The 23,091-nt window shown below is 37.7% G+C and overlaps 2 protein-coding genes across 3 annotated transcripts; both read left to right on the top strand.

The window, feature by feature from the left end:
• The first annotated feature begins 445 nt into the window (after nucleotides 1-445).
• LOC145093312 (disease resistance protein At4g27190-like) lies at nucleotides 446-7,536 on the top strand. 2 transcript variants are annotated; one of them, XM_079031412.1, is made up of 5 exons: nucleotides 446-666; nucleotides 1,147-3,861; nucleotides 3,987-4,526; nucleotides 5,561-6,172; nucleotides 6,278-6,772. In XM_079031412.1, the coding sequence occupies exons 2-5, from the start codon at nucleotides 1,174-1,176 to the stop codon at nucleotides 6,293-6,295; spliced, it is 3,858 nt and encodes a 1,285-aa protein (XP_078887538.1). In that variant the 5' UTR covers nucleotides 446-666; nucleotides 1,147-1,173; the 3' UTR covers nucleotides 6,296-6,772. The 2 variants fall into 2 exon arrangements, with proteins under 2 accessions (XP_078887538.1, XP_078887537.1); XM_079031411.1 differs by lacking the exon at nucleotides 6,278-6,772 and adding an exon at nucleotides 6,804-7,536 and having other exon boundaries at nucleotides 447-666.
• A 4,748-nt stretch (nucleotides 7,537-12,284) lies between these two features.
• Nucleotides 12,285-14,271, top strand: LOC145095834 (uncharacterized). The gene is made up of 3 exons (XM_079033656.1): nucleotides 12,285-12,584; nucleotides 13,338-14,039; nucleotides 14,152-14,271. Exons 1-3 carry the CDS (start codon nucleotides 12,285-12,287, stop codon nucleotides 14,269-14,271), a joined length of 1,122 nt encoding a protein of 373 aa, XP_078889782.1.
• Nucleotides 14,272-23,091: the final 8,820 nt, after the last annotated feature.

Raw genomic sequence — 23,091 nt, 5'->3', positions numbered from 1 at the left:
GGCAAACCATATAGAACATTTATGTAATTTTGTCTATAAAAAATTGTATTTAGGGGTCCATTTTTATTTTTTGTACGGGCCTTTAAAATCACCGGATGCGTCTAAATCTTATAAAACACATGTTTTGTTTTACTTGTTAAATGAAATTATTATTATAAAAAAAATGAAATTATTAACATAAGCCTTTCAAAATATTAGACCAACTAATAATCATTGCAGTAAATACAATTATTTGAAGCTTTAACAAACTCTATTTATCTTTTTTGCAAAGTGATGGACCAGAATTAGGAAAATATACTATATTATGCAGCGTAAATGAAATATCACATCTTGAAGGGTCTGTGTGGGGTAGGAATTGAAATTGTGCTTCAATAAAGCAACCTGTGGGACTGTCGACTCCATTATTTGTGCGTTACAATGTGTAACACATGACATATACTGTCAAAAAGTGGGGATAGCATGCATCAGAGTAAATATTGATGTGATTTCCTTTTTTTAAATGGAAAAGTACTTGATTTCCATTCATCCAAATCCATGGTGTTTACAATGCAACTTCAATAATTGAGGCTTGTTCGTATATTGGCCATCTTCTTCATAATTTGAACCACTTGTTCACAAGCATACTTTACAAAGCAGCAAAAGCACAGGCGCATATAGTAGAGCGAGGTACGTTTTTCTTTGAAGTTTTTTCTCTTTGTTTATGAATAACTTGTTTTAGTTGTTTCTTTTTTGGAAAAAATGTTTGCTTTTCTACTCGTTGTGGATTGTTCGTGTATGCTCTACAGATAGAATCAGCTAAATATTTAAATGAATGGCAATGCCTTCTCGTTTTCCTTTTTTTTATTATTAATTTTACATGATGATGAAGTTGTTGAAGTTAACAATCTATTCCGAGTTTCAATCATTTCAAATTAACTCTTGGTTTACATACACATTAATTTGCCACTACCAATTCTTTTCTAGCCAAACGTATTATGTGTCCTAAATCCTGAAGGAAATTTTTATAGTGCTAATTATCTATGGATTATATATGATATTTGAAAATAGATAGCTAAGCAAGTTAATAATGAAAATATCCATGGATAAATGTAAACTAACAAACAAATTTTTAACAATTTCATCCGCTTTTTTATCTATGGTTTTCAGGTGTTGTAAAAGCTAGAATATTGAAAGATGGAGTTTGTATCTGCAATAATTAGTCCTTTAGTGGAATCATTAATGGGTCCTGTAAAAAAACAGCTGGGATATATCTTTTCCTCCACAAAACATGTTAGGAACATGAATACTAAAATGAAGCAACTGGATGACACAAGACGTGATGTCAAAAAGCATATGGAAACAAACAACATTGATAATCTGGAGATACCTGCTCGTGTAACAGGGTGGTTGGAAGAGGTCGATAAGATAAAAGAAGATGCTCAGAGCATTTCAAGTAGTGGGGCCGGATGTTTTAACTTGAAAATGAGGTACCGAGAAGGAAGGAAGGCATTCAAGACTATGGAGGAGATGGGAAGTCTTATTGAAGAAAATAGTAAGATAGTTTGGACAAATGCTCAAAAACCACTTGGAAAAGTGAATTCTCAAAATGCATCTACTTGTGCATTGTCGGATAATCACTTCAAATCAAGAGAGAAAAGTTTTAAGGATGCAGTCGAGTTCCTTCAACAAGATGACACAAGCCAAGTGATAGCCCTATGTGGAATGGGTGGTGTGGGGAAAACCACAATGATGGAACAACTGAAGAAGACTGCAGAAGATAAGAAAATGTTTGATTGGATTGTGAAGGTGGTTATTGGGCAGAAGATTAACATGTATTCTGTTCAGCAAACTATAGCAGAATACATGGGCTCATCTCTAACAGAAACAAGTGTAGAAGCAAGGGCTGATCGCCTTCGTATAAGGTTTGGGAAGATGTTTGAAGGACGAAAAAAAGTTTTAGTGATATTAGATGATCTGTGGGAGATGATTGAACTCAAAGATATCGGATTAAGTCCTTTGCCCCAAGGCTTTAAGTTGTTGTTGACATCACGATATCAAAATATTTGCACACAAATGGCAGTAGAAGCTAAGTCAGCCTTTAGAGTAGTTAGAGTGGATGTAATGGAGGAGGATGAAGCACGCGATTTCTTTTGGCAAAATACCGGAGTTTCAAAACAATATGACCAGGAACTCAATCAAATAGGAAGTAATATTGTGAAAAGATGCGGTTTTCTGCCACTTGCCATCAAACTCATTGCCTCAACCCTTCAATTTCAAGAAGTTTTTGTATGGAGAAATACGCTTCACCGTTTGAAGAAAAACAATCTTGGTAAGAACGTACAAGAAATCGTTGAAATAAGCTACACCTATTTAAAAGAAGAGGAGGAGAAAAGGATTTTTCTGCTTTGTGGCTTGTTTCCCGATGACTTTGATATTCCAGTTGAGGAGCTGACAAGGTATGCGTGGGGCCTACAATTGTTAGATGATGTTTGTACTGTGGGAGATGCTAGAGACAGGACAAAAACATGTGTTCAGAATCTTAGAAATGCAAATTTGTTGATGGATAGCGATTACATTGGGTGTGTCAAAATGCATGATCTTGTGCTTGCTTTTGTGTTAGGCAAAGTTTCTAAAGGTGATAATCCATGGGTAATCAACCATGGTGATATTTCAAAATGGAGTAGAGCTGAAGTGAGAGAGTCTTGCAAAAAAATTTCTATTACTTGCACGGGTATGCATGAGTTTCCTAATGACTCTAAGTACCCAAACCTATCACTTTTGAGACTTATGGATGGAGATAAGTCGCTTAAGTTTCCTCAAGGTTTTTATCAAAGAATGGAAAATCTTGAAGTTGTAGCATATGAAAAAATGCAGTATCCGTTGCTTCCCAGACCACTTCATTGCTCCATCAAGCTACGAACACTCATTCTCCATCAATGCCTATTGATGTTTGATTGTTCTGTTATTGGTGAGCTCTTGAATTTGGAAGTGCTCAGTTTTGCTCATTGTGGTATCCGAAAGTTACCACCCACAATTGGAAATTTGAAGAAGCTAAAGCTACTGGATTTGACTGGTTGTGTCAATCTTCGTATTGATGATGGCGTCTTGAAGAATTTGGTCGAGCTTGAAGAGCTTTATATGAGAGTTGTTGATAAAAAAGCTATTAGGTTCACAAATAGCAATCGTGCCGAATTAGCAGAGCTTTCAAAGCAACTTTCTGCATTAGAAGTTGAGTTCTTTGACGACAACGGTATACCTGAGAATATGATGTTTAAGAAACTTGAAAGGTTCAGGATCTCTGTGCGATGTAGTTTACAAGGCAATACTGGCAAGAATACGCACTCATTTGAAAACACGTTGCTGTTGGTCACTAACAAAGATGAACTATTGGAATCTAGAATGAATGAGTTGTTTGAGAAAACCGAGGTGCTTTATTTGGAGGTGGATGGTATGAATGATATTGAACAAGTTTTAGTTGAATCAGTTCATCTTCCTCGACACGCGTTCAATAATCTAAGAGACCTTGATATTTTCAAGTGTGAAAACTTAAGATACCTCTTCACAGCCCCAATTGCAAGTGGTTTGATGAAGCTTGAGCGCCTCAGAGTTTCACAGTGCCCTGTTCTGGAAGTACTTGCACATAGTGAGAATGGTGGAGCTGGAGCAATTAGGTTTCAGGAGCTAAAGTTTCTAAGTTTGAAAAGCCTACCAAAGTTGATAGGTCTTTGCAACACTGCTAATATTGTAATTGAGCTACCACAGCTGGTGGAGTTGATACTTGATGGCCTTCCTAATTTCACTAGCATTTATCATGAGAAAACATCCGCAACATCTTCTATGTCCAGTGATATTTCTGCAATTCAACCTTTCTTTAACAAAGAGGTACCTCTATATTAGGATTTATGTTGACAGTTTCATAGATTTTCTTAGTAATGAAACTCTGTATTGATTTGATTGTGCAAACTATTTTCAATTTTGATGATCAACATGTCTTTATTATTGTGTAGATGCTGATTCCTAAGTTAGAGATATTGAAAATTTTTAGTATGGACAAGCTGAAAGAGATATGGCCTTATCAATTTAGTAGTAGTGACCAAGTTAATCCCTGCATGTTGAGAGAGATTAAAGTGATGAAATGTGATAATCTTATGAATCTGTTTCCAACCAATCCCATGACTTTGTTGGGTTGTCTGAAAGACCTTCATGTCGCATACTGTGAAAGCATTGAAGTCTTATTTGACATCGACATGAATTGTGTTGGTGAGATTGAAGAATACAGTAGCAACTTGAGACACATTCGGGTATTTAGTTTGGGGAAGCTAAGAGAGTTGTGGAGTGTGAAAGGTGAAATTAGCTCTGATATCCTCATCAGTAGCTTTCAAGCTGTTGAAAGGATAGATATACAACTCTGTGAGAGGTTTGTAAATGTATTCACACCAACCCTCACCAATTCTGATGTGAGAACACTTATGAACGTGAGTATAGATGGTAGGAGATCTTGTGAAGAAAGCAGAAGAAATATTGAGTTGGTTGAGAAAAGCCAAGAGGTATGTCATTTTATTGAGCTTTTTATTTGTATTTCTATTTTGATGTATATGTGTCTCTATATATACACTCACACATATGTGTATGTACATATATATATATATATATATATATATATATATATATATATATATATATATATATATATATATATATATATATGTGTGTGTGTGTGTGTGTGTGAGTATGTGTACATATCATGCTACAACAAATCAATCAATTCTTTGGATGTATAAGATTATTAACTTGTGTGAAGAAATATGTCCTGGAAAATTACTTCTACACACTCGTCCTATAACTTTTTCACTTAAATTAATATCACACTTCACTCATCTGGTACCTAAAAGGTATAATCTTTTGGAAAAAGGTTTTATGGTTTTGGATTTCGACACCATGTTGCATGCATTGCATTTTTCTACTTTGCAGGGTGTTGGTTTTATGTCACTTCCATTAAAAATAATGATTTTGGATTTCAGTTGACCGAATAATGTGTTGAATTAAGATGATGAAAAATAGTAGTTGAATTAATACTATGCCATGGACTTTCCATGTCTGATGATGATGATGAAAAATTCATCTAAGACTGTGTATGGTCATGGTGAGGAAAGTGATTGTGCTGGAGAAGTCGACCATGGAATACAAAATATAGGAGAGAGAGAGAGAGAGAGAGAGAGAGAGAGAGAGAGAGAGAGAGAGAGAGAGAGAGAGAGAGAGAGAGAGAGAGAGAGAGAGAGAGAGAGAGAGAGAGAGAGAGAGAGAGAGAGAGAGAGAGAGAGCTGGTGGGGCCCTACAGATGGTTCTAAAGATGATTAAAAATACAAAGTATAATAAGGGCAAAATGGTCATTTAATAAGGTTTGACAGATGCAAACTAACGGTGTGAGTAATAAACCATGAAATGAGGACCAAAACTGCAGATAAATACACTACAGGGACCAATTTTGTAATTTAGTTATTTGTGTAAGAGCGCGTGCGTGTGTTTCGCATATCTATTTGTAGGAGATTTCTAATTATATTTGTTGTTGAGATATTTGCAGATTAATGTTATATCCAAGGCAGAGATTTCAGAGGTGTGTGGTAATATCCCTGACGTTGAATCCTCAACTCATCTTAATCACCTTGAATATCTAATTGTAAATTATTGTAAGGATGTTGAAGTGGTATTTGAGATTGAGAGTTCGAGTAGCAGCAACACAGATTTCACAGCAACCCTGCATAACCATCAACCACCACTACTACTTCCCCACCTCAAGTCTTTATATTTAACACATATAGAGAGGATGAGTGATGTGTGGAAGTGCAATTGGAAGAAACTTGTAATTCCTCAAAACCAATCACAATCATACTCATTCCACAACCTCACAACCATACACATGAGAGAATGCCATAGCATAAATTACCTATTTTCACCTCTCATGGGACAACTTCTTCCCAACTTAAAGGAGGTCTTGATAATTGAGTGTTTTGGTATTGAAGAAGTTGTTTCAAGTAGAGGTATTGATGAAAATGATGAAATGGGTACATGTACTCACACAAACACCATATCCTTCCCTCTTCTTGAAAGACTCCACCTTTATTTTCTGCCATGTCTACAGAGTATCGATGGTGGTACTACGATCACAACTACTTCCATCCATGATCAGATTAAGGTATCATTTCTTTTAAGTGGATCCTTTACATATTTATTTGTTTTTTTAATGTTCTCTTCCCCACTAGTTGCTTTATATTTCCCTAAGCTAATTCTTGTGATGCAGGAAAGACAAAATAAATAACTATATGCCCAATTTTTATAGGGTTTTTTAGTTAAATTAACTAAAATGGATGGTGGATTTAGAATAGATTGTGAGGGAGAGAAAACAATTGATTGATAGATGTATATAAGTTATATCAACAGTATTCCTGATTTTTTGTTAAATAATATGAAAATTGGAACAAAAATTATTTTATTAATGTCTTTTCTATTGATGCGTTTCTTTTTGTTGTCTAGTTGCTAGTTTGGCTTAATAAAATTATGTTTGTTGTTTGTTAGAAATATATTCTTTTTCTGATAGTGTGCTAACAGAAAATCTAAATACAATATGTGGCAAAAGACTCTTGTTTACAACATTTTTTTAAAAATATTAAATTTAAGACATTGATCTATCACAGAATCAAATGTCAAGATTGTGAACCATTTGAATCCTTCAAAAGTAGGCCCAAATTTTGTGGTCTAAGTGGTCTTTTATCCTTATGCTGATTCTGTTAATTTAAACTGATCCATTGATTTTTCATGTGTTGTAGCATTCTCAAGTCGGTGTTACTTCTTGGTTCCTAAGCCAATACTCCAAAGAGATTTTTATAAGTGATTGTCATGCCTTGTCAAGAGTGTTTCCATCCTATGTATTTGAAAGTAAAGAAATAAACAACAATGGTGTTGATAGTACTAATGTTGGTGATGGAAGTGATGATACTTGTACTACAATCACCATCCCTAGGTCGGCAAATATGACTTTGCTTGAATTGCCCAACCTAACGATGTTGACAATACAAAAGTGTGAAGTTTTGGAATATATATTTGTTAAAGATCATCACTAGCCCAATAAAACAAATATTATTTAGAAGACTTTAGCTTGTTCTAGAATGCTCTAGAAGATTCTAGAACATTATGGAAGACTATGGAAGACTCTGGAATATACCGGAAGAGTCTAGAATACTCTAGAACGACATGGAAGACCCTGGAAGGATATGGATCATTCTAGAAGACACTGGAGCAACCTAGACCTCTCCAGAACATGGTAGAACGTTCTAGAAACATATGGAAGCATGTAGAGTATGTTAGATAGTTCTAGAGTTATCTAGTATGTAGTAAATGTATGCTAGTATCTAGAACCTTCCTAAGAGGCCTATAAATAGGTATGGAGCTCATTTGCTCCAAACCATCCAATAAAGCCTCAAAGAAAGAAAAGTGTGTAGTAGTCTCACAAAGTGTAAGTTCTCCTTAAGTGTCTTAATAAAAGTCTTGTTGTTTCCCACACTAAGAGTCGTGTTCAACAATCTGGTATCAGAGCAAGGTTTCTTGATAGTGAGAACGAGTGATTCTCGTTGTATCGTGAGTAGTTTGTGACTCTGCAAGTTTAGTATCGAAACTAGCTTGTTTGGTATTACCGAGGTACTGCCAACACGATGGGTGATCTCCAAGTCGTCGGAGGAATCAAGAAACTCAACAACAACAACTACAAAACGTGGGAAACATGTATGAAGTCCTACTTACAAGGACAAGATCTATGGGAGGTCGTTGGTGGAAGCGAAACTACGCCACCAGAGGAAGACGTTAATGGTGCTTTACGTAAATGGAAAATCAAAGCAGGCAAAGCAATGTTTGCCTTGAAGACCACAATCGAAGAAGAGATGTTGGAGCATATTCGGGATGAGAACACCCCGAAAGAAGCTTGGGATACGTTTGTGACGCTTTTCTCAAAGAAGAATGATACGAGACTACAACTTTTGGAGAACGAGCTATTATCAATCTCACAACGTGACATGACGATTGCTCAATATTTCCACAAGGTCAAGTCGATATGTCGGGAGATTACTGAACTAGATCCGCAATCCGTCATTGCAGAAGCTCGAATGAAGAGGATCATTATCCATGGACTGAGGCCGGAATATAGAAGCTTTGTTACTGCTGTACAAGGATGGCCTGCTCAACCATCACTTGTAGAGTTTGAGAATTTGCTGGCTAGCCAAGAAGCTATGGCTAAGCAAATGGGAGGCATCACGCTGAAGAGTGAAGAAGAAGCACTCTACACAAGTAAAAGTCGGAGGAATTTTAAGCCACCTCCTAAAGAAGGATACAAAAATGCTGACAAAGGGAAGAGTCAACCAGGAACCTCACAACCATGGAGATCTCAAAAGACCGACAATAAGAGTTCTCGGGGGAGGAGGTTCGAAGGCAACTGCAACAACTGTGGAAAGTGGGGCCACATGTCCAAGGATTGTTGGTCAAAGAAAAAGTCTGTGGAAAGCAATGTAGTAACTTCCAAAAAGGAAATAGAGGATGAATGGGATGCTGAGGCATTATGTGCCATAGAAGAAAATGAGTTGGCACTCATGACAATGATGGGAGAGCGTATCAACTATGAAAATGACTGGATCATTGATTCAGGATGCTCCAATCACATGACTGGCGATCAGAACAAACTACAAGACGTGAAGGAGTACAAAGGGAGTCGCATGGTACTTACAGCCAACAATGCACGACTTCCAATTGCTCAGATTGGAAAAACGACGATCATGCCTGGTAATAAATCTGACATGGTGTCACTACATAATGTGTATCACGTGCCAGGTATGAAGAAGAACTTGTTGTCAGTATCGCAACTAACATCGTCAGGCAACTACGTCTTGTTTGGCCCACAAGATGTGAAGGTCTATCGAGATCTTAAAATATCAGAAACGCCAACAATGGAAGGACGAAGAGTGGAGTCCGTTTATGTGCTCTCCGCAGAGTCTGCCTATGTAGATAAGACTCGTAAGAATGAGACAGCAGATATATGGCATGCACGGCTGGGACATGTTGGTTATCACAAGTTGAAGGTAATAATGGAGAAATCCATGCTCAATGGCTTACCTCAACTTGAAGTTAAAACAGATGTTGTTTGTGCTGGATGTCAGTATGGTAAAGCTCATCAATTACCATACAAGGAGTCAAATTTTAGAGCAAAGAAGCCACTAGAGTTAATTCACTCAGATGTGTTCGGTCCAGTCAAGCAGACATCGGTTAGCGGGATGCGGTACATGGTGACGTTCATTGATGATTATTCGAGATATGTGTGGGTTTTCTTCATGAAAGAAAAATCTGAAACATTCTCAAAGTTTCTAGAATTCAAGACAACGGTCGAAGGAGAAGTGAGAAAGAAGATTCGGTGTCTACGCTCAGACAATGGAGGAGAATACACCTTAGAAGAATTCAATCGCTATCTAAAAGAATGTGGTATACGTCATCAATTCACATGTGCCAACACACCTCAACAAAATGGTGTAGCTGAGAGAAAGAATCGACATCTTGCAGAAATTTGTCGAAGCATGCTACACGCGAAGAATGTCCCAGGAAGATTTTGGGCTGAAGCAATGCAAACTGCTGCCCATGTGATCAATAAACTTCCCCAACCAAGGTTAGGTTTCATCTCACCATTTGAGACACTATGGAACATGAAACCTACTGTTAGCTACTTCCGAGTATTTGGCTGCGTTTGCTACGTATTTGTGCCTAGTCATTTACGTAGCAAGTTTGACAAGAAAGCAGTCAGGTGTATATTTGTTGGATACGACAATCAAAGAAAAGGGTGGAGATGTTGTGATCCAACAAGTGGAAGATGCTACACTTCAAGAGATGTAGTGTTCGATGAAGCATCTTCATGGTGGTCCTCAGAAAAGAAAGTACTACCAGACTCGGAAAATATTGAAGAAGTTTTAAAACAAAAGATGGGGGAGCAAACTGCACATATTTGGTCAAGTGTTGATACACCTGAAGATCCAAGCGACACTGATGTCATTGAGCAAGAAGTAACTCAAACAAGTGATGCTGGTGAAAGGGAGCCGCCGCCTCCACAACTTCGAAGGACAGAAAGAATCCGAAAGCCTAATCCCAAGTATGCTAATGCGGCCATTTTAAAAGACGGTGTTAAAGAGCCGGAGACATATGAAGAAGCAGTTAAGAATAAAGCATGGCAGAAGGCAATGGAAGAAGAAGTTACAGCCTTAAAGCAGAATCAAACGTGGGAACTGGTACCAAGACCAAGAGATATAAAACCGATTTCCTGCAAGTGGGTTTATAAATTAAAACGATGCACAGATGGATCAATTGAAAGATACAAAGCTCGTTTGGTGGCTCGAGGGTTCTCACAACAATATGGACTGGACTATGATGAAACATTTAGTCCAGTGGCGAAGATAACTACTGTACGGGTGCTGCTAGCTCTTGCGGCTAGTAAAGACTGGAAATTATGGCAGATGGATGTGAAGAATGCTTTCTTGCATGGAGAATTAGATCGGGAGATCTACATGAACCAACCAAAGGGATTTGAGGATGCAGTCAATCCCACTCATGTGTGCAAGCTGAGAAAAGCTCTTTACGGATTGAAGCAGGCACCAAGAGCTTGGTATGGTAAGATTGCTGAATTTCTTACCCGAAGTGGTTATTCAGTTGCACATGCAGACTCAAGCCTGTTCGTCAAAGAAAAAGAAGGGAAGTTGGCAATTGTGTTGGTTTATGTGGATGACTTGATCATCACCGGGGATGACGAAAGAGAAATCCATCAAACAAGAGAAAATCTATCGGTGCGATTCCAAATGAAAGAGTTGGGGGAGCTTAAACACTTCTTGGAGTTAGAAGTTGATCGTACAAAGGAAGGGTTGTTCCTCTGCCAACAAAAGTATACAAGAGATATACTTCAAAAGTTTGGCATGTTGGAGTGTAAGCCAATATCAACATCAATAGAGCAAAATTCCAAGATATGTGCTCATGAAGGAAAAGAGTTGGATGATGGAACAATGTATCGACAACTAGTAGGTAGTCTTATCTACCTAACTTTATCTCGGCCTGACATTGCTTATGCAGTTGGAGTTATGAGTCGATACATGCAAAGTCCGAAGAAACCTCATTTGGATGCTGCCCGACGGATCTTGAGATATGTCAAAGGTACAATTGACTATGGTCTCTTGTATAAAAGAGGAGAAGACTGCAAGTTGGTTGGATATTGTGATGCTGACTATGCAGGAGACCATGATACCCGAAGATCAACCACTGGGTATGTGTTCAAGCTTGGGTCGGGACCAATATCATGGTGTAGTAAAAGACAACCAACAGTATCATTGTCAACCACGGAAGCGGAGTACAAAGCAGCGGCCGTAGCAGCTCAAGAAAGTACATGGTTGGTACTCCTAATGGAGGACTTACATCAAAAAGTTGACTATGCAGTACCACTTCATTGTGACAACCAATCTGCAATTCGGCTGGCAGAAAATCCAGTATTTCATGCTAGAACAAAGCATGTGGAAGTGCATTATCACTTTATCAGAGAAAAAGTCTTGATGGAAGAAATTGAGATGCGGCAGATCAAGACCGATGACCAAATAGCAGACTTGTTCACCAAAGGGCTGAGTACTGGAAAATGTGAAGGTTTTCGCTGTCAGCTTAACATGGTACGAAGAATGAGGGCTAGTGTTGAGGGGGAGTGTTAAAGATCATCACTAGCCCAATAAAACAAATATTATTTAGAAGACTTTAGCTTGTTCTAGAATGCTCTAGAAGATTCTAGAACATTATGGAAGACTATGGAAGACTCTGGAATATACCGGAAGAGTCTAGAATACTCTAGAACGACATGGAAGACCCTGGAAGGATATGGATCATTCTAGAAGACACTGGAGCAACCTAGACCTCTCCAGAACATGGTAGAACGTTCTAGAAACATATGGAAGCATGTAGAGTATGTTAGATAGTTCTAGAGTTATCTAGTATGTAGTAAATGTATGCTAGTATCTAGAACCTTCCTAAGAGGCCTATAAATAGGTATGGAGCTCATTTGCTCCAAACCATCCAATAAAGCCTCAAAGAAAGAAAAGTGTGTAGTAGTCTCACAAAGTGTAAGTTCTCCTTAAGTGTCTTAATAAAAGTCTTGTTGTTTCCCACACTAAGAGTCGTGTTCAACAATATTCACAAGTTCCACACTTGAAAGCCTCAAGCAACTCAAAGGATTGACTGTAGCAGAATGCAAGGCAATGCAAGTGATTGTGAAGGAAGAGGGAGTGCACACAGAAAAATCTAAATCTATAATAGTCTTCCCACGTCTCAAATCCCTTAAACTAGTAGATTTACCATACCTCAAGGGTTTCTTTTTGGGGACGAATGAGTTCACGTGGCCAGTATTGGAAAAGGTTAAGATTTATGGCTGCCCACAAATGACGAATTTCACATCAGGTCACTCAAAGGCTTCGAAGCTCAACTACATACATACAGGATTAGGCAAACATAGTCTTGAATGTGGCCTCAACTTTCATTTGACTAATGCTACATATGAGGTATGTTGTAACTTTACTTCATCATTTAACCAGGTCAACATGTCGTTTATGATGTTCTAATTAACATATCATGTTAGGCGCTTCATATGTGTATTCCCGAAGGAAACACAAAACAAAACCAAATGAAGATACATCACCACTTCCCATTTATATCCAATATAACGAGTAATGAAAATATGCAATTTTATTTTTTTGTTATAAATTAGTATTTCATTCCTAAGATATTATATTAAGTTGTCTCTTATGTTACGAAAGATATAATTCAATCATTCATCAATTAACCACTTAATATTTACATCAACTTAGATGAACTAAAGACAAACGCCTCATTGAACGCACTAATTGTGGGTGGTTTTTTTTCCATGTCCAAAGATGAAAAATACAATAACCTAATTATCTTTGAACCCCCCCCCCCCCCCCCCCACACACACACACACACACACACACACACACACACACACACCAGAATAAAAAAAAAGTAATTTTTTATTTAAAAAGACTTGACAATCATCGATAAAATCTAAATTGTTTGTAGAAATGCATTAATATATAAATCAGATTTTTTCTTGACATTGCTCATCTTCACAAAAAATAATGTAAGTAGTGCCATAAACTAGGTTGTCAATTTGAAATACATGTTGGCTCATTGCAGAATAATAGAACATGCAATCCTTTAATATGTTTGTATACTAAATATATTTTTCTTTAATAATTGTCGTGTTTGTGATGATCTATGCTTGTTTTTCTTAGCAGACTCAACTCTCCATATGCCCTACAACAGATATGATAAAGCTACTTCAGTTTTGTTGGTCTTTTTCAAATTTAGTTGAAGTAGAGGCGGCACATGAGTATGATGACAAGTTGTTGAAAAGTCGCACAATTTTTCCATGCAACGAGTTGCTTAACCTGAAGAATCTTGAAAAGCTTTATATTGTTGGTAGATATACTCAATCCGCATGTGAGGAGCTATTTGAAGTACAAGAAGGAACATATGATGATGTGAATATTGAAACACAATCTGTTATAGCATTTCCAAAGCTAAAAGACGTGACTCTGCATACACTATCTAAACTGAGGCATATGTGGAAGAGCAATCGGTGGATAGTGTTGAACTTTCCAAACCTTACAAAGGTCTCAATTGAAAGTTGTAAGCTTCTTGGACACGTTTTCAGTAGTTGCATGGTTGGAAGTCTATTGCAGCTCCAAGAGCTACAAATAAGGGACTGCGAGGGTATGGATGTGATTGTCAAGCAAGTTGAAGATTCTGAAACTAGACTGACCGAGGTTGTGTTCCCTTGTCTAAAATCCATCACACTTCACGAACTTCCAAATCTCAGGGGATTTTTCTTAGGAAACGGAGATTTTCTATGGCCATCATTAGATACTATGAGAATAAAAAGTTGTCCGGAAATAGTGGTTTTCACAAATGGACAATCAACTACTCCAGAGCTCAAGGTAATAGATACAACTTTTGGATTGTGTCATGTAACGGAAGACCTAAACTCCTTTATCAAGACCAAACGACAAGAGGTATGTATATGGTATCTCTTTTGGTTATTATTAACAGATTAATGTTTTCTCCAACAAAAAGTTTACATTGCTTTCCAATTTACAACTTGTAATCTCCTACAGGGATGGGAGTTCTAGAGAAACATCAAATTCACACAGGCAGTTTGGTGGATTTTGAAGTTAGCTATGTAGGACAGGTAAGATTACATTGTACACTTATTTCCTTCGTCCTAATCATTGTTCATGCTTCTCCACCTTAATTATCTGGTTACTCTTTCAATCCGGGTTATTGAACTTCTAATTTCAAGTAATCTCATGTATGGTGTGTCCACTTCTTGTATTTGATTAAGCTGAGACAAAGTTAACAATAATTACACAAGTTTTTCTTGATTTGTTTGTACATATTCCACTATTTTTAAAAGTGCATAATTAAGGGGTTGACGGTGCATAGAATGATAATCTATAGTTGAAACTTTCTTAGCACACACTGGACAAGAAAGAAAAAAAAGCATGAAACTAATTTCTATAACATAAAATTGCCCTCAATATGTGCTTCTTATTTTTTATGAGCACCAGGTGTTAATAAAATTCTTCAATGAAAAAGATCCACGAACTTTGGGCAAACTAGTGTAGGTTGAGTGATTAATGTTTGTTTTGTATATGAGCACTTCATTCTTGAAGAAGCGAGTCCATTTCTCTCTTGTAAGATGAGTGTCTCAGTGTCACCCATGGATGCTTTCTTCGCAAAGATCATAATAAAAGATCTATTTTCAAACTTTGAAATAAGAAGAATAACATTTGGTTACAAATATCTCAGTGCACATTTTCATTGCCGCCTTTAATGAATCTATCTCATGATGATTTTGAGTTAACAATTGTTCATAAAACCCAGAGAAATGACACTAATTCCATCTATGAGTCAACCTGAATCCCATCGATGTTTCACACTAATTCCTTTTATACCCTTTGGTCTATTTCCGCTTTTGAATCCATCTATTAATGTGTGTCTTGTTAAAGCCATCTCTAATGCATTGAACTCTTAAGAGTTTAATGGATTGTCACATCAGAATAAAAAATATGAAGTAACTTAATAAAGTAAATTATTAAATATAAAATAAAATAAAGTATAAATAAAAAAAATAATATTATATAGTTTGTTTATTGCAAAAAAAAAATGTTAAATGTTACTTTCAATATAAGTTTTTATAGTAAATTCAGAAAGGAAAAAAAAAAGATTTTATAGTAAATTGAGGAAGAAAAAAAAATAAAAAAAATAATTGTTATTTTAAGTTGAGAAAGAAAAAAAAAATCCTGTACCATTGTTGTTGAATATGGATTAAACCCCTTATTCATTAAACCCATCCCACAATCCAATTTTTATCCATTCAACTGCCACATCACCACCTTTTCCTCGTTAAACTCTCAATTGAATCCCCATTGGGGATGGCCTAAGATCAGTCACATACCATTTGTACTTCAATTGTAGGAATCCTCACCTAGTTTTACAAGTTTGAGTAAAAGCATACACATATCCAGAAACCAACTCAATAGGCCGGAGAACCACAAAATCTGTCAAAATCTCTAGAAAAGTTTCAATATTTTATGTTAATTTACGAAATAGTCCCAAATTAATTTTTATTTACAAAAAAGTCATAAAAACCGGTAAAAGGTTGCATTCTAACTCCTTTTTCCCGTTTCAGTCAGTAATAAATTAATTTGTGACTATTTCTTAAATTATATTAGGACTTTTTTATGAAAACCAAAATATTGAAACTATTTCGTAAACCAACCCGAAATATATATGAAAAACATATATATATATATATATATATATATATATATATATATATATATATATATATATATATATATATAGAGAGAGAGAGAGAGAGAGAGAGAGTCAAGATCAAATAAGAAGGAAACTTTTGGTAGGAAGGTAAGAAGTTTTTTTTTCTACATATTTTTTTCGCGAACAAACAAAATGAATCATTAGATGATTCATTTGTAAGATGATTCATTTGTAAGATGATTCACAAGAAAAAATTCTCAAAAAAACATATCGATGATTCATTTATACAATGATTTTGTTGTTATTCACTAAAGTTGTCACAAAAGTGATTTTTTTTTAATTTACTTAAAAATGAATCATAAAGATGTTTTTTTGGGAATTTTTTCTTGTGAATCATCTTACAAATGAATCATCTAGTGATTCATTTTTTTGTTCGTAAAAAAAATATGTAGAAAAAAAACTTCTTACCTTCCTACCAAAAAAAATTTCTTACCGGATCTATATCCTATATATATATATATATATATATATATATATATATATATATATATATATATACCCATTGTGTAATGTATTAGACAATCAATTCAATACAACTTATTTCCCAAGTTATCTTGGTATCAGAGCTTACTTTTTTTTGCCATCCTTAGGGTTATAACCCTAGCTGCCGATCAGATCCAATTCACACAGGTAGGCACGATCTTCATAACTAATTAACAGATGTCGATCATTATTGCTTTCTCCACAACCGAGAAGACCTCACACAAGTCTCATAAGTTCCCTTTTACTTTATCTCCTACAAATTATGGTTTCTGGAAAATTATGATTCAACCGTTCCTTGTTACCAACAACCTTTTTGGGTATATCAATGACACTATTCTGTTTCCCACTCAAACCCTTCCAGCAGCTGATAAAGCCACCTCTACAAATCCTACACCACACCCCTCCTACACTGTATGGCTTGCTAAAGATGCTTACGTATGTATGCTTCACCTATCCATCATCTCTGAAGCATCATACTCTCATGCATATGGAATGATTGTCAAGGACCTATGGCTATCCCTACAACGAAACTATGCTCCTTAATCTTCATCTAGAGAATATACCCTTAAAACATAGATCCTCAAAATTGATATGAAACCCGATGAAATAGCCTCTACATACCTCTTACGTGCTCAAGAATACTCTAATGCCTTAGCCAACATTAGTGAACCTGTTAAAGAGAAAGATCATGTCATGCTTGTGATCTCTAGTCTTCGAGAGGAATACAATGAACTAAAGTCTACCATCATGGCTCGACAAGCCCCCACATCATTCCAAGAAATCAATGGTCTTCTCGATGATCATGATTTTATGGTTAAAAAAAAGTATACATGCGGTTACACTTGTACAGGCCTTCGCTACCACCTCTTCCATCTGCTTTGCTCATATAACTACACCTCCTGATGCCTTACAAACCCTTCAACAACTTGCCTCATAGTTGGGTTTCCAACTTAACCCAACCCCCACCTCATCGCCTCAAGCTTTTTATACAAACTGTCATCCACCTTCTCAAGGTCGCACTTCAAATAATTGTCGTGGTCGAGGCAAAAACACTTAACCATCAAGAGGAACCCAAAACAACCATTTCCCTTAGGTGTCTTTGAAAAAGACGATTTATGGTACATGAAACCGTTATGGCATCGAGCATCTTCCCTCCAATGCCCCGACCGAGACCGGACCACCATCCGCTTTCGCCAACAACCAATAGTCAACTATGTTAAAAATCGCTCTCAGTCTACCACATGGCTTCCCGATACAGGTTCCAACAATCATGGTTCTCATGATGTTTTCTCTCTTGACAGTCACACACCCTACTTTGGTGAAGACTCCCTTCACGTAGGCAATGGTATGCGTCTACCTATTCTACATATTGGTTCTACTCATATCTTTTCTCCTTAAAAAACGTATACTTCATCCAATATTCTTCATGTCCCTGAAATAAACAATAATCTTTTTTCCGTTCAAAATTTTTTTCTTGACAATGATGTTTTCTTTGAAATTTATTCTTCTTTTTTGTTGTGAAGGAAGATACTACCAAAACTACTCTCATCACGAGTCCAAGTAACAATGGGCTTTACTCCATCATCCTTCTGTATCTTCAGAGTCTTCCTAAAGTTGCGTTCACTACCTTCAAAGCTACCTCCAGCGTCTGTTTACAGATAGGGCATCCTCATTCACAACTTTTTAATTTTGTGTGTTCTAAGTATTGTCTTCCTATTCCTAATAAAGTTTCTGATACTTTTTTTTCAATCTTATCACAATGGGAAATCTTCTAAACTTCACTTAGCTTCCTCCAATTTTAATAGCAAACATATTTTGGATCTTATTGTTTGTGATGTTCGGGGTCCAACGCATGTGACCTCCTTTGATGGCCATAATTACTTTTTACTATGCGTTGATGATTTCTCTTGTTTTATGTGGATCTTTCCTCTAAAACACAAGTTTGACGCTTTTGAGGTTTTCAAACAATTTGTTTCGGTTGTTGAACGCCAATTTTCTATCAAACTTAAATCAGTCCAAACTGATTTGGGGGGGGGGGGTGAGTTTCACAAACTTAATCAATTTTTTTTACATCTCTTGGCATCATTCATCGTCTTTCCTATCCTCACACAAGCAAACTAAACGGATTGGTTGAGAGACTTCATCGAGACTAGCTTGAACCTACTAACTCAAGCAGGTGTTCCTAACACTTTTTGGCATTTCACGTTGGACACTACAATCTATCTGATCAACATAATGCCATCTCAAACCACTTCTCGCATCTCACCATTTGAGTTTGTCTTTAAACCCCCTCCTGATTTTTCCTTTTTAAAGGTTTTTGGTGTCAATGTTTTCCCCATCTAAGACTCTATAACCAAGATAAGATGGATTTTAGATCCACCCATGTCTCTTTCTTTGGTATAGCTCCTCTCACCATGGATATCAGTGCCTTGAATTCACCTCTGAAAAGGTTTACATCTCTTTTCATGTTTTATTTCATGAAACCTACGTTCCCTTCTTGACACCTAAAGCTAGACCATTTGCATCCCCCACATACAACCCTTACATCTTGATATATCCTACTCCTACCATACCCGAGACACCACCACGAAACACTTCACCACTAACAACCACTACATCGCCACCGACACCTCCACAGACCACTTCACTACTATCTACCCAACCCCTATGGTTCCACTGGTGGCCTCCGCTACTATACCTACTAACCCATTATGCATGTTTTCTCACTGACGACCCACCAGCACTGCCCCTGACCCAACTACCTCTTCCTCAGTTCCAATCGATGCCACTACCTCTAGGGTTCGGCCTGCTCAGGTTCGACATAACCCAAAACTTAGCACCCGATTTGACCCCTCGGCGCTTCATGCTTATGCTACATACGAACATGAACCATAACCATTCTCGGCTACTGTCAAGCACTCCTGTTGGTAACATGTAATGGTTGATGAATATGCAAGCTTACTAAAAAATAGCACTTAGACTCTTGTGTCTCCTGCGCCTAATATCACCATTTTTTATTGTAAGTGGGTCTACAAAAATAAACTAGATAAAAAGGGAGTTGTTACGCGATTCAAGGCTCGCCTTGTCGCCAAAGGTTTTCACCAATAATTTAGTTGAATTGTGCTTTTTTTGGATGATTTCTCTCATTTCTTGTGGGTTTTACCTGTTCATGATAAATCTGATGTGTTTACTGTTTTCTCTAATTTTTATGCTTATGTTCAAAATCAGTTTAAAACCAAAAATTAACTTCAATGTGACAATGGTTGTGAATTCAACAATGAAACATTACTTAATTTCTTTCAAAATAAAGGCATCAAAATCAGGTTTTCTTTTCCCTACACGTCTCATCAAAATTGAAAAGCTGAACGTGTTATTCGTACCATTAACAACATCCTTCGAAGCTATCTTTTTCAAGCCTCGTTACCTCATAAATTCTTGGTTGAGGCTCTTGTGACAGGTGTGAATACTCTCAATCTTCTTCCTACAACCACTTTTTCCTTCAAGACTCCTTTTGAGATTCTTTATGTGTAACGTCCAAAAAATACTGAGTAAAATTTACATTTTTAATAAGTCAAAACCATTCATTCATTATCCCAAAGACAATAAGAGCAAAAGTATTCTCAAAACATCACAGTAAAGTCATAAACAATCAGTGTAAAATAAATATTCAGGGGATGCAGTGCGATCAATCCATGTTCTTCCTTTTGAAACTAGAAGTACCTAAAAACATTACATAAACCGTAAGCACAAAGATTAGTGAGTTCTCCAAAATACCACATACCATACATACAATTGCCATGGGCTACCCCATGGTATTTTCCTTGGAATGTCATGGGCTATCCTCATGGTCTTATCACCAAGTGTCATGGACTACCCCCATGGTCTTCCCTTGAAATGTCATGGGCTACTCCTATGGTCTAACATCCAAGTGCCATGGGATACACCCATGGTGTAACACCCCGAGATTCAGGTGCGTTTCTTTTACCCTTATTCTTTGTCAATTAGTCATGATTAGCCCTTGTATGGAGAGAACTTAGCAAGTGAGTACGCTGGGCGTACCAGAGGGGTACGCTGCGCGTACTCGTGTGCTTAGTTTGGACGCGGAGTCGCCAAGGTACGCTGGGCGTACCCAGAGTTACGCCGGGCGTACCCGGCCCAGGTGCAAAACCCTAATCCGTCTTATGCACTATTTAAAGGGTGCTAAGGCTCATTTCTCAACCTCCATATCAGTGAGTGAAACCCTAAAAGAGAGCTTCCCACCGTCCTTAGTGTGTGTGAGTGTTATTGGAGCTAATTGTGCTTTGGTGACTTAGTGAAGAAGAAGGAAAGGAGTTCTTGGAAGCTAAAGCTTGAGGTGCCATTTTGGATCTGAGATCTTCAGAGCAAGGGGCTACACTTAGAGGTATAAAGTTCAAAACTTTCCTCTTCTTTTGATTTGTTGTTGCATGTGCTATTTCTAGGGCTAAAAACCCCAAAGGTGGAGACTTTATGAGTGTAAAGTGCTCCATGGTCTGAGATTTGTCCCCATTCAGTGCTATTAGTGATTTAGAGCCATAAAGTTTCCATCTTTAGTGTTAGTTTGAGGTCATGCTTGAGTAATAAGCCTTCTAGGGTTAGAGGATGGAATATTATGGGAGTTGGTGGCTTGTTCAGCCATGCAAAGGCATAAAGTCATCAACTTTATGGATTAAGAGGCTTAGATGTGGTCAGATCTAGAAATTGGATGTGAGTCTTAACTGTTTAAGACCTCAAGAGCTTAGGGGCTGAAGCTGGGGAGTACGCTAGGCGTAATCCCAGTATGCGCCGCGTATTGGGTGGCGTTCCCCGATCCTGAGATGCAGCTGGGTACGCTCAGCGCACACATCTGGCACGCGCAGCGTAACCCGGAAAGTTGACTTTTGGGTTGACTTTTAGGGTATGGTCTATTGTGGGGCCTTTTGAGTTATGAGAGGGGTAAAATGGTCTTTTACCCTTCCGAGAGTGTCATAAGAGGACATAGTCTAGCCTTTGAGAGTTATAATAATTAGGGTATTTATTTTATATGATTAGGCGGAGGCTAGACCAGCGTTACCGAGTCAGAGATTTACTGAGATACCCGAGGTGATTCTTCTCACTATACTTTACCTAGTGTGGTAACAGAGTTATGTGATAGAGTATTTTAGAGTTATATGCCAGTGTAATTGCATGTTATTTATGTGCTATGATTTATTGTGATATGTGCTATGCATGATTCAGAGTTACAGAGTTAGGATGTTTGGGTCCACAGAGTTAGGGCCAAAGGGCCCATAGAGAGTTGGGGCTGGAGGGCCCCACTAAGACACATTGACCTGAGGGTCAACAGATTTACAACCTCGTGTGGCTATTATGTGTTAGAGTGGTATTTTGGGGAACTCACTAAGCATTTATGCTTACAGTGTTATGTGTTATGTGTTTCAGGTACCAGTGATGATCGCGGGAAGGCGCCGACATGATTCGTACACACGCACACCGGAGTTTATGTATTTTGATCTTGGGTTTTGTACTAATACAATGTTGACACAATGCTTTTATTTATGATTACAAATGATATTTTATGGTTTTCAAAAGTGAAAAATTGTTCAAATTTTTACGGTGTTACAAGTTGGTATCAGAGCTTTGGTTTGAGAGATTCGGATACATCTTCAGGCGTATCTGAACTCAAACTGGGGATTTGAGGAAACTTTTAATAATAAAAATAATATTTTTGAAAAAGAGTAAAAAGAGTCTTGAGACAAACAGAGCAGAGCCGTGTGTACGATCAGCCAGCGCCCGAACGGTGATTTTCTAAAATACCCTCGTAATAAGTGATTATCAGATATGTTATGTTATGCTATATGATGAGTTACGATATGCATGCTAGATTAGACTAGGTATTCTTATTAGGACTAGAGTGGCCTGATATATGATGCCTTAGTCTAGGGGTTTTGCTGCTAGAGATGCTTAAGAGTGATTTAGATAGCATCGAGGTGCTTATGAGAGATTTGCTAGTGAGTAGCACATGATAGAGAGAGTAGAGTACTTGGGATTTGGGGCTCAAGGAGGAGGAATCGAGATGAATGCCGATGCGGTATGGACGGTAGTATTGGGCCCGTACTACTGAAGATACCGGGTTGGTGCACAGTCCAAGTAAGAATCCTTAGGGCACTAAGGAACAAGTAGGGTGGAGTTATCGAGTGTGATTATACTCGAACGAGTCTCTAATATTCTTATGTTGTATTTCAGAAGGAGACCATGGTTGGGACACGCCACACACTAGAGAGTAGTAGCACGAGCGAGGCTGAGATCCATAGGATCATTCAGGAGGAGGTGGCTGTGGCCATCAGGGCGAAGATACCAGAGATGTTCGGGTCTATCAAGACCACTCTGATTGAGACATTTGATGAGAGATACGCTGCTCTTTCTGAGGCTGCTGTTGCTGCGGCCACTGCAGCTATAGCTGCGATGAGACCGCAGGGTGGTGATGCGTTGCTGTTCCGGGAATTCAGCAACATGAAACCACCAGAGTTCGATGGGTCCCAGGACCCAGTTGCAGCGATGAGATGGATATCATACATTGAGGGGTGTTTCTTTACCTGCTCATCCCCTGAGCATTTGAGAGTTCGGTTTGCACTGAACCAGCTTCGCTTGGGAGCGAAGGACTGGTGGAAG

The sequence above is a fragment of the Lactuca serriola genome, chromosome 3, assembly GCF_051521515.1.
Source record: "Lactuca serriola cultivar US96UC23 chromosome 3, Lser_US96UC23_V15, whole genome shotgun sequence".
Taxonomy (NCBI): Eukaryota; Viridiplantae; Streptophyta; class Magnoliopsida; order Asterales; family Asteraceae; genus Lactuca; species Lactuca serriola.
This window is presented reverse-complemented; position numbering and strand designations above follow the sequence as displayed.

Coding starts and splice junctions, on each gene's coding strand:
- LOC145093312 (XM_079031411.1), top strand. CDS start 1,174: ATGGAGTTTGTATCTGCAATAATTAGTCCTTTAGTGGAATCATTAATG. Junction 4,527..5,560: donor TGGTTGAGAAAAGCCAAGAG/GTATGTCATTTT, acceptor AGATATTTGCAG/ATTAATGTTATATCCAAGGC. Junction 6,173..6,803: donor CCATCCATGATCAGATTAAG/GTATCATTTCTT, acceptor CATGTGTTGTAG/CATTCTCAAGTCGGTGTTAC.
- LOC145095834 (XM_079033656.1), top strand. CDS start 12,285: ATGCAAGTGATTGTGAAGGAAGAGGGAGTGCACACAGAAAAATCTAAA. Junction 12,585..13,337: donor TGACTAATGCTACATATGAG/GTATGTTGTAAC, acceptor TTTTCTTAGCAG/ACTCAACTCTCCATATGCCC. Junction 14,040..14,151: donor CAACTACTCCAGAGCTCAAG/GTAATAGATACA, acceptor TATTATTAACAG/ATTAATGTTTTCTCCAACAA.